At 39.3% G+C, this 12,571-nt stretch overlaps 1 protein-coding gene across 23 annotated transcripts in view; it reads left to right on the top strand.

The window, feature by feature from the left end:
* The window catches only part of LOC106869997 (uncharacterized), a 178,119-nt gene that overhangs the window by 89,211 nt on the left and 76,337 nt on the right, over positions 1 to 12,571 (top strand). For all 23 annotated transcript variants that reach the window (XM_089351683.1, XM_089351678.1, XM_089351682.1 and 20 more), the window contains exons 2-3: positions 6,256 to 6,351; positions 8,864 to 8,969. Coding sequence is in view for 21 of the 23 variants with exons in the window: in XM_089351682.1 (XP_089207808.1) it covers positions 6,256 to 6,351; positions 8,864 to 8,969 (202 nt within the window). In the remaining 2 variants the exon portion in view is untranslated. The remainder of the gene's footprint in view (positions 1 to 6,255; positions 6,352 to 8,863; positions 8,970 to 12,571) is intronic.

Genomic DNA, 12,571 nt, shown 5'->3' with positions numbered 1-12,571 from the left:
GAACCAATGTAAGTATTTACTAATGGCATAATGACCCCACCAAGATACAAAGTTATAATACTTTATGCAATTCCCATTGTTAGAGTCTGACCATATATGGTTAAAATAAAATGATGATATATTTTATCATTCTTTAAAGTTAAATAGATTGCTGCATTGTTAAGACGGTAATGTTAAACAGATTCCCCGCTTACTTTCACCTATTGTATCTCTTCTGAAGTTGTGTCGGTATTATAATTGTATGCCAGCTTCATCTTTTAATGCCTGATATCCTTTTAACATATATTATCAGAACATATATTATCAATATGCAGAAAAAATTATTGGCAAAAATCTAAAAAAACAGGAGTGAAAAATGTAGCAACAAGTGCCAAATATTATAATTGTTTCTATGCAGTAATGTTGATCAGACAGACAAAAAAACCCTTTGAACTGGTCAAAGCTTTCAGTCTTTTATCCTCCCACGATTGTGAAATATTTGAAGCATCAAGAATTATTAAGAACAGACAGTATTTGGTTAGATTGTGGAGTGTTTCTGATTAGGGGCCTTCTGTATTTTCTCACACCACTCACTTCTACTCACCCCCATACCTTGTGGAATCACCTGGACACCTCATCATTTCTTTGCCACTCCTACTGAGTGCTCTCACCTTCGCTTCTAAATGTGAGTAGCCAAGTTGCTCCTCTGCAGCAACAACCTGCTGCCTCCCACTCATACTTTAACCCCCATCTCTTGGTAAACTCCTCCACCTCACGTTGGGTGCGAGTCTTGCAAGCTGCACGGCAACCTCACTGCTGCAGGTGACATAAGAAAAACAAGCTACCTGTGCATTCTGTAAAATGGTTGGTGTTACGAAGGGCATCCAGCTGTAGAAATCATGCTGAAGAAGGAACTAGAGCACAATGCAATCCGTTGATGGATCAGAACCTGTCAAACCATTCTCCCGATGCCAGCATGGAACATGGATGTTAAATGACAATAATGATTTCCTAATCAATTGACACAAATACCTTTTCATTGAATTCTGATGTAAGTGGTTGAGTATTCCAATTTTATTCATAACCTTAATATAATCCTCACATTGAATCTCTATGGCACTGTGCAAGACAAGGTAACCCTTTGAATTTCTGTAAAACACTCCATTTGCTATACAGTTTCTGTTGATTAAGAAAGGTGATGCTTGCCCAAAATATTGTGTAGTAAGATTGGACCAAGAAGCTAGTAGTTGCAAAAGGACTTAAGCATATGGCCTGGATGCCTCTCCTAATTGATTTAATTAATGTTAGGTTCCATGCCATGTGACACAGTCACCAGTTCTCTTCACTTCTCTTTCTACACTTGTGTTTATTGCAGTAATTGATATTATTAATCTCTACTTGACTGACCTCGTTTACTCAAGCACCCCTCCCCCACCTCATCCCCGGCCCCAACACATTTCAGATTATGATATGCTCACTCTTCTTCCTTGATGAAAGATTGTTAAACAGGTATAAATGTGTGTGTGTGTATGTGTGTGTGTGTGTGTGCGCGCGCGCCTGCCTGCCCACTTTTGTAGCTACTGTGCTATTCTACAATATACCTCAACACTCCACATTTCTCCTTGGTCACATCCCTTGTTCCCTGGAATCTTCCAGGATCTGATTCTCCCTTCTAGATTGGTGGTTCTCTACCGGGGTCCACATGACCCTTGTGCTATAAATTGTTTATATTCTACAGCACACAAAATATTAAAATTTTTTTTCATACAATTCCAAATAATATTTGATTATAAAATACAGTAGGATTTTTTAGAATATACATAAAAAAACTGTGGGGATCCAATGGAGTAAAATAAGAACAAGAGGAGTCCATGGGGCAAAAAATGGTTGAGAACCATTGCTCTAATTATTCTCTGCTACAAATATTTGTTGTTGATTCTCAGCTACAGCTTAACTCATCTCTTCTCAACAAACTACCCTTTATCAGTTTTAGCTCAAGAGCTGTGGCCATGCTGGGGCACTGCTGTTAAAAGAATTGCAACTTTAAAAAAAAATCAGTGGCTTGCTTCCCAAACACACGATTCCGGGTTCAGTCCCACTGCATGGTACCTTGGACAAGTGTCTTCTATAGCCTCAGGCTGACCAAAATCTTGTGAGTGGATTTGGTAGATGGAAACTGAAGGAAACCCGTTGTGTGTATATATATATATATATATATATATATATATATATATATATATATATATATATAGGTGCATGAATGGCTGTGTGGTAAGTAGCTTGCTTACCAACCACATGATTCAGGGTTCAGTTCCACTGCATGGCACCTTGAGCAAGTGTCTAATACTATAACCTCTGGTCAACTAAAGCCCTGGGAGTGGATTTAATAGATGGAAACTGAAAGAAGCCTGTCATATATATATATATATATATATATATATATATATATATATATACATGTTTGTGCGTCTGTGTTTGTCCCCCCACCATCGTTTGACAATCGATGTTGGTGTGTTTATGTCCCTGTAACTTATCGGTTCAGCAAAAGAGCCCGATAGAATAAGTACTGGGCTTACAAAGAATAAGTCCTGGGGTTGATTTGTTGTTCAACTAAAGGTGGTGCTCCAGCATGGCCGCAGTCAAGCGACTGAAACAAATAAGAGTGAAAGAGTAGCAGTTATTTATTTATTTATTTTTTTGTCACTTGAAGGCTTTGTATGTAGTGAGAAATTCTGTGAAGCAATGGTGTAGAAGTACTCAATTGTGCAGTTAATTGGCTATGCTAATTTATGCAAGATAAACGTGGATTATGTAGCTGAACCATGGTGTTGTTTGATTGGCCTTTAGTTAGGCTGTAACATACATACGTCTGTTGATTGACAACAAAAGGACATTCGTTTAGTTAAGTCATTGTTGTAAGTTTTCTTCCCTTTTGTATTTATGTTAATCTAAATAAGCAGATTACATATTCAAATTTTTTAAATAATTAAAAATCAATAGAGATGAAATATTTTCTTTCCAATTTTAATTGTTTTGGTCATTAGGTTTTTTTAGTTGAAGCACTCGACCCTAGCACTTAATTTTCAACTCGAGTATTTATTCGATCAATCCCCTATATTAAAGGGGATGTAAATAAACCAATATCCTTTGTCAATCAGTGGTAGGGGACAAACACATAAACACACATGACAGGCTTCAACACAGTTTCTGTCTATCAAATTCACTGCCAAAGCATCAGTTAACCTGAAGCTATGGTGGAAGACATTTGCCCAAGGTGCTGTGTAACAGGACCGAAACCAAAAGCATGGTTAACAGTAAATTCGTTTAAATCAGTTCTCCTTAATCCTGTTAAACACTGTGGCTGATGGCCTCTTTCTTTGTTCTACAAGAATTTTGGAGTTCTAATGGTATGAACAACGAATGAAATTACAGGACCAATCACCTCAGTGCCATCATTGCTCCCCATGAAAATGTTTAGATCCAGGAGTTGTTGTCCTGGTATAACAATAACTTACTGGGACTCATCATTGTCTTAATCCAAATTGAGATATCATCATCATCATCATCATCATTTAATGTTCCTTTTTCTATGCTGCTTTGAGTTGGATGGTTTGGCAGGAACCATTGAGGCTGTGCTGAGCTCCTATTGTCTGTTTTGGGAAGGGTTTCTACAGCTGGATGCCCTTCCTAATGCCAACCACTTTACAAAGTGTCACTGGGTGCATTTTCTTGTTTTGTTTTGTGGCACGTTCATTGTGAGGTCACCAAGTACTTGCAAGACGAGCCACCTCAACTGATTGGGATGTGAGGGATAGGAGCAGGTGTCTTGTTGAAGAGGGGGACTACATGGCTTACCCATCTGGAACGAGAGAGAGAGAGAGAGAGAGAGAGAGATGTAAGGTCAAAGGTACAAAGTGAATACAAGCGACAGATATAGGACAGGAATAGGAAAGATAGATGGGTGGGTGGGTAAGTGCACTAGATGTGGAGTGTGACAGATGAGTAGAGACTGGGTGAGTGGTCGAGTTGAGTGCAGTGAATATCAGTTTTGAGGAGGCCAAGTGAAGGGGAAATAGTGAATGGGTGAGGGAGAGGAGGTGAGAAGGGACCGAGTATGTGGGGTTCTGAATAGTTAAGGTCATTTGGCGGTTGTAATTTTATGTTCTACCCTAGTGTTAAAACAATACCCATACTTCCAAAAACCTGAATGTTGGTGCTGCTAAGGAAGGCTTCTCTCAAAGTTATACTCATGTTATTTAAAAGAAAAAAAATAAACAAACTTTTTTTTTTTCTTTTGAAAAAGAGAACAGGTGATTTAATTGCATAAAAGTAGTTTAGAAACTCTTGTATGTGGGTGTTTTTACAGCTGGCTGGCTTTCTTCATGATTGCTTTGGGAGTGACATTTTTTTTGTTTCCTTTTCTCTTTCAACTCAGTATTTTAAGTACTTGCAGGTTCAATTGTTTTTTTTCTTTTTCTTTTTTTAAGAATAGCACTCATTACTTTTACTTATTTTTCTTTCTTTTTTTTTATCTGGTAAATTGGGTTGAGTTTACATTGTAAAGTTTTCTACACCATAAATCTTGTGTTCAGCAATAAAACCTGTCCTTCTCCAGTTTGTTGTTATGCTTGTCTGCTTTTTTTACTTCTTGATATTTTCTTGTCTTTGTATCAGTTAGATAGATCTGCAAATTTCCACATTTGCAAATTAATTTATTTGCATTTCTCTTGGCATTTAACTGCAAAGTGTGTCTGCGTGTTGCATGTGTGGCAAGGAGAGTGGTTTTGAGGTTGTTACCTGTAGTAAGTTGAGTAGTTTTGAGGTGGTTACCTGCGACAAGTAGTGGTTCATAACATGGTCAAGTCACCTGTGTCATTGTTGGCAATTAGTTGAAGGGATAGGTCATCTGTAGCAAGGTCAGGTCAGCTGTATCACTAAGGTAAGCGGATTAGTTATAAGGTTAGGTCCAGTCCTAGGAATATATGTATGCAATAATAATTTCTTTCATATGTACAAAGCCAGGAGTTTGTTTGAGAACAGTTGGTTATATTGGCCCTCCCCTCAATAATTGATCTCACTGGAATTTGAACTCAGAAAATAGTTCAGGTGAGGTGAGATGTGCCATTGCAGCACATTGCTGCATTCATCATTTCTCAGTGTATTCCTGGATCTTCCCAGGTGATCCATTGAGCAGAGTCCCAGTCAGTTCCCATTTCCATAAGATACCTTCTCATCCTCTCTGATTATGTAGCACATGGTTGACCAACATGAGCTGTCAACCAAGCCAGATCCTCAGTGGAGAGAACACACACGCGTGACGGGTCTGTTTCAGTTTCTGTCTATCAAATCCACTCATCAAAGCTTTGATGATGTTGTAAATAAAATCTTATTCTCTTTACCCAACTTGCTTATGTTTTATTGGCAGGTGCTTTAGTTCTTTCTGGTTTTGGCAGTTTTTGCCCTTTTCAATGGGTTTGTTGGGCTTTTATTAACATTTATTGGGAATAAGAGAGAGAGAGAGAAAGATCACTAAGTGAAATGGATGCTAGGAATTGGTAAATAAATCCTGAGATGAACTTGTCTGAGTAATACATGTTTCGAAACATTTTACAATATTCAAAATATCTGCCAAAAATCTCTTGAAGAATTCCAGTGAATCCAAATAGGTTATGTTTTGGTAACTTACATTCTTCAAACAGCAAAACATATTTTGGAATTTTTTAATTTTAGAATAATATTGTTTTTTAAAGAAAAAACATATTTTGTAATGTATCATCACCATCTTCATCACCATGTCTATTTTTTCAGTTTTGTATGGGTAGGTTGGATGTTCTCTAGTGAACTAGCAATTAACACTCATTTTAATCAGAAGGCTAACTTAACTAGACTTACCCTCTCTATCCACATAAATACCACAGTGTAGTTATACCCATGCAACCCCCCTCCCCTCCCCAGTCTTTCACAGTTTCCATGCAGTAAATTCTACTCATAAAGGCATTGGTCAACTGAAGGCTTTGATAGAAAATGCTCATGTTGCACCCCAGTGCAGCTTTAGGTTGGTTTCTGCAGCTGGATGCGCTTCCTAACAGCAATCTCTTGACAGGGTGTACTGGGGCTTTTTTCCCTGCCGCCAGCACTAGTGAAGTTGCTGAATAACTTGCATATAAAACATACATACATAGAAGTGACAAAGCTTTAATGTTTATATATAGGAATTGTACGTGTATTTTGAACTTCTATACTAATTTTTAATATGTCTATATTTTTATATTTTAGGCGAAGCTACGTCTGTCTCTTTCCTGGATACTAGAAAAGGCTTATGCGGACTGTATTCCACATGACTTCTTAGAACTATTTTATGAAAATGCCCAAGTAAGTCAAAAGCTTCTCTCATGTTTATTTTGTGGTGTTTGTTAATTTAAATCTGTTTTCCTTCCCATGCTATTATGATTTAGGTGCCAACCACAGGGGTTGGAGGAAGGATTTGAGACAAGGGGTTTTAATCCTGGATGCTCTTCTTGTCACCAACCCTCACTGTTTCTGGCAGGAAAGGGTTTTTTTTAAAATATTCTACAAGACTTTGAAAGTGCAGAGTCACTGGTCATAATGCTGACATGTCACAGATATGCTTACATGATGATAGGCACAGTATCAATATTCATGCATTTCGGGCAGCGAGCTGGCAGAATCATTAGCACGCCGGGCAAAATGCTTAGTGGTATTTCGTCTACCTTCAGGTTCTGAGTTCAAATTCCACCAAGGTCGACTTTGCCTTTCATCCTTTCGGGGTCGATTAAATAAGTACCAGTTACGCACTGGGGTTGATGTACTTGACTTAATCCCTTTGTCTGTCCTTTTTTGTCCCCTCTATGTTTAGCCCCCTGTGGGCAATAAAGAAATAGATATTCATGCACCCTAAGGTGGGGAGCCGACAGAATCATTGGCCCACCGGGCAAAATGCTTTGTAGCATTTCATTTGCCTTTAACGTTCTGGGTTCAGATTCTGCTGAGGTTGACTTTGCCTTTTGTCTTTTACCAGCTGAGCACTAGGGGCGATGTAACTGACTTACCCCCATCCCCCATAAATTGCTGGCCTTGTGTCAAAATTTGAAACCAGTATTCATGCATACATGTGCCCACCTACTCATATGGCTGGTTTGATACAGTTTCAGTTTGCATTCGTTGTGTTGGAATGAGAGTAGAAAGCACTTCATCCAGCTCTTTGGCATCAACCCTGGGACCAGGTGGTTGTTAAGCAACCTTCTTAACCACACGGCCATTCCTGCACCTGTGTTTGTCATTTCATAAGATTTATATTTGAATCAAATTGTGGAATGTTATCTTTTTTATTTTTTATTTTTGTTAACTACTTTTAACTAAATACAACAGAACCTCGCAGTACGAGTGCCCCATTGTACGAGTAATTTGCTGTATGAGCTGAGACTCGTGCGAATTTTTGTCTTGAAGTACGAGCGGAAATCCGCAGTACGAGCACACAAATCGTCCCATCTTTAAAGTAATTCAGTTAATAAAACCAGTTTCCATATTTCTTTTGCATTCTCCTTTTTATAATTGTCATTTCGCTTGTAACTACACCTTTTCTGTTTTAAAACCCATAAAAAATTATCTCTGAGTAGTTTTGTGGGGCTGGAACGGATTAATTATCATCATCATCATCGTTTAACGTCTGCTTTTGATACTGGCATGGGTTGGACGGTTTGACTGAGGACTGGCGAGCCAGAAGGCTGCACCAGGTTCCAGTCTGATCTGGCAAACTTTCTACAGCTGGATGCCCTTCCTAACGCCAACCACTCCGAGAGTGCAGTGAGTGCTTTTACATGCCACCAGCGCAAGGGCCAGTCAGGCGGTACTGGCAATGACCATGCTCAAAAGGTATTTTTTACGTGCCACCTCCACAGGAACCAGTCTGGCGACACTGGCAACAACCATGCTTGAATGGTGCTTTTTACGTACCACTGGCACGGGAGCCAGTCAGTGGCCCTGGCAGCGATCATGCTCGGATGGTGCTTTTGGGGGAAAATTGATTTGTAGAATGAGTAAATCGTAAGATGAGCTCAGTTATGTAATGAATTGAACCTGTACTGCGAGGTATCACTGTATATATTTTATTAATGTAAATTTGCTCTTCCATCCATTCTTTAAATTTAATAAATTGTAATAAACTTTTTATTTTTATATGTCATAGTGTGGTGCTTCGGGATGCATTGTCAGTGATGTTTCCTGGGGTCATTAGGTGTTTGAGGTCCTTCAACGTCAGACACCCTCATCCAGGTGACCCCGGCCAAAGTTGATTGATCAGGCTCCTGCTTGTGTCTCGTTAGCACTACCCTTGGTATCAATACCCCCTCCTGATCTACACCTACATGATCACACCTAATCTACAGCTACTCTGAGGCAACCTCTGCTCCTCCACAGCCAACCCGATGGTCTCCTGCTTACGGGCTGAACCCCTGTGATGCTAAGCTGGCCTGCAAAAACTCTACATTCAACCATGACAGGATCACACCTTGCTAACCATCCATTGCTGTAGTAAAAACTCCACCAGCTCAGTCTATATTTCCTCCACTTATTCTCATTTGTCTCCTTGATCTGGTCCTCCCAGGGAACAGGGATTTCTAACAAAACCCTCCCTGCTTTGCTGCTTCTGTGATCGGCACCACAACTGGCCTTAGTGATGTTGACGCAACAGTTTCTGAGAAGTTTAGCTGCTTCCCCAAAAGAAAAAAAAATTAAGACACTGATATTTTTGTTTGAAAACCTATTATTTAAAAACTTGACTTTAAACTCTGTTTTCATTCTAACATGTTTTGTAAGTTGATAAAATTCTTTGTTCTAATGTGTTTTTTTTAATGTTTTCTTGTAGGGCTTGTGCCTTCTAAAACCTCAATTAGTACTCAAATTATCATCAGGAGAAATTTACATTCTTGCTTGCAATAACATATTCCTTGAATATTCAGGATCCTTAAATAGTAAGTATGGCACCAGAACTTCATGTAATTTTGCTTTCAGACATTGCCATGGCATCTACTGCTTTTGTCTGCATGGCACGAGTGTACGTGCGCGCGCGCGCACACACACACACACACACACACACACACACACACACACACACACACACACACACACACACACACACACACACACACACACACACACACACACACATCTGTTTAGTGTTGTCTGCTGGAAGAAAGAGCTCTTGGTATCATAGTAGGAATGTGGAGGCACTGTTCACATCAAGCCCCTGTGCACCCACAGGCGAAATTTAGTGCAGCAAGGAACTGACTTGACCCCCCCGCCACACACACACACATGCAAAATTAATGACAAGAAACAAGAATTACAGAATCAACTTCATTAGCTTACAACTGTTTCTGCCGTATGAAGCAGTGCACAGAGCTGAGTGTTTATGCATCACTTAGAGTTTCCTCTGAGCCTTTAAAGTGAAGTGTACATTTCATACATTGAGTGTTGTGTAGCCTCAAGTCAGTGCTGATTGAGTAGTCAATTACATCATGAAAGGCTGTTGCATTGTGTACATCCTACCTTTCATTCCAGAACAGGGTACATTCTACTGTATCATCCAGTGTGTTCTTTTACAAGATGGTAGGCAGTGACTGCTTTTATTCTTTCTTGCAGCTTGGGCTACCAAATAGACTCCTTTCCTTCATTGACTCCTGTCATCAGTGATGTTGACTTTCTGGTTTCGATATCCTCCTTAGTTTGTAGATGTGGATGACTGAAGTTCCAATCAGATTTGAATTGGTAGTTAATGATTAAGGAATTAGGGTGGCAGTGTGGGTTGAGGGTGGGGATTGGTCCCCTTGGAGAAAGATTGTTTAGTGAGTTGCGCATATTAGGCTAGTGTTTAGTTTGGGTTCTAGTTGGGTATTACATATAATTTCATGAGAAATGGATTCCGTGTGTGTGTGTTGGTAAACATTTTTCACATTTACTTATGTTTAACAAGTCTACATGTCAAAGATATGTTTAACTTTCGGCCCCCATCGTCTAAACATCCTTTAATCTACTTCCTCATCCCAGATACCTTTCAGTCTATTTCTCCAGCATGTCTATTCGGCTACCATTCAGTACCTCGGTTAAAACTCAGCATTTTATTACCGTTTTCCATATTTGAATCACTGTTTATCTCTTCACATTCACTGAATACTGACTTATGATAAGACAAGGGACGGAGCCTTAAAAAGAGGAAGGGCACACTAGATAATATAATCCAAGATGTACTATGTCAACCAAAATAAAATGGGAGTGATTATGTCTCAGATACATTTGATCATAGTTCTTCTCTCTCAAGATAAATTGTGACTAAATAAAAACAGAACCTTAATATGGTTACTTGCTCTGCAAGAATTAGCAGCTAAATCTACCTCAAATTGCTCTTAAATTGCCTTGAAAAAGAAAGGGAACATTACATACTTGTTTTAAAATTTGGCACAAGGCCAGCAGATTTAAGGGTTGATAAAAGTAGGGCCCGTTGAGCACTGGGGTCAATGTATTCAACTTACCCCTCCCCTTAAATTTATTGACCCTGGAACAACGAAAGTTGACTTTGGCAGAATTTGAACTGTTGTGGTTAAGAACGCGAGCTACTAACCCCAAGATTCAGAGTTCAATTCTTAGCCTTTTGAGTTCAATTCCAAGCAGTGACCTGAACAACAACAACAACAACAACAACAACAACAGCAACAGCAACAGCAACAACAACAACAACAACAACAACAACAATGAAAAATACTTTAGGAATGTGAACCCAGGTTTGAAATTTCCCCAAGACACCCGATGAAGGCTGGAGGGTATGTCAGCTGAAATGTTGTGTTAACAACAAACAAGATGAGGACAAATATTCGTCAAATGTAAATAAGTTCACATATAGTTTAGTGCAGTTTGATGTGGTTTCTGTTTGTTGCTCTACGCACATCTGATCAATACGTCAGTCGGGTTACCGTATATGACTTTACGTTCTGAGTTCAAATTCTGCCAAGGTCGACTTTGTCTTTCATCCTTTCAGGGTCAGTAAATTTAGTACCTGTTGAGTACTGGGGTATATACATATATACGACGGGCTTCTTTCAGTTTCCGTCTACCAAATCCACTCACAAGGCTTTGGTCAGCTCGAGGCTATAGTAGAAGACACTTGCCCAAGGTGTCACACAGTGGGACTGAACCCAGAACCATGTGGTTAGTAAGCAAGCTACTTACCACACAGCCACTCCTGTGCCTGTCTACCTATCCCTGCTCAAACTCACTCAATTTAGTTGTCTCTTTTATATTCATGTTCCATACAATTCTCACCCTGTCAAAGGTATGAGACGTTTTGGCGCCAACTATTTGGCATTGCTGCTTTAATGTTTTTCTTTTAATGTCTCTGTCTGTCACTCTGTTTTATATGTGTGAGCATCTAGTTATGTTTGTATGTATGTGTAATGTCTCTGTCTCTCTCTGCACACATGCATGTGTGTATGTGTATGTCCCCAGTGCCTAAAACGTACTGTTGCCTAAACAGGCAGGATGTCCAGTCAGCCATACCAGATCATTAACGTCCAAACGTCCACACCCAATCATCTCATCCTGCCCTGCCAAACCTCATTATTAAGCATTCTTCCCAATCCTGGACTGCAGCTCTTAGGAACATCTTCTCAGGCCATGTTTAGCTAAATTCTTGAAACGACAGACACAAGTTAAATCATGAACCACATTGATTTCACTAGTCTGAGAAAAATCTATGAAGGTCATGGCAAACTTCTCTCTGCTCTCCAAAGCTAATTAAGAGAAAATTCTCCCTAATCTGTGTCTAATCTAAATTACTACAATTAGTGCAATTATTGTCATTGTTGTTGTTTGTCTCCTCAATCAGCTCTGGTTAAATAGAAGATATTTAAAATGGGTGTGGTCAGCTGAATATGTGATGCTGACCCACAAATACAAAATACTAGACGACCCAAATTGTCTCTCATTTAGTGACTGATATGTATTTCATTTCTTGATAGAGAGGAAATATTCAGTCAACCTTGGCTTGAATTGAACCTGCAGCTGTGACATGCAGTTTATGTTGCATAATTTAGACTTAAGCACTGATCTATCATCATCATCCGAGCTCAAAATCTTTGGCATTGGGTCAATCTGTTGAACCTGATTCCTTGGTGACCTCACTAGTGCTGGTGCTGTGAGTAGAGCACTCAATACATTTTGTCATGTGCTTTGTTTTAGGAGAGAAGGACATCTGGTTGCTAAAGCAAGCATTGGAAACCAATACAACCATGGCTTAATCAGATCCTATCGAACCATTCCACCCATGCCATCATGGAATATGAACGCTAAACAACAACAATAATGATGTTGGTGGTGATTGTCTTGGTCATTTGTTCTTTTTTTATGTCCATTTTCCCATGCTAGTATGAGTTAGATGAATATATTATTAAGATATTGTTTTACAGCTTGATGCCCCTCCTGTCATTAACCCTTACATGTTTTTCAGTTAAGGGATATCTTATTCCATGTCTTCAAAAGCATGAAACCAGCAGACAACCTGTTGACAGAGTAAATGAAAGCA

Source organism: Octopus bimaculoides, chromosome 4, assembly GCF_046866305.1.
Source record: "Octopus bimaculoides isolate indiv1 chromosome 4, ASM4686630v1, whole genome shotgun sequence".
Lineage (NCBI taxonomy): Eukaryota > Metazoa > Mollusca > Cephalopoda > Octopoda > Octopodidae > Octopus > Octopus bimaculoides.
This window is presented reverse-complemented; position numbering and strand designations above follow the sequence as displayed.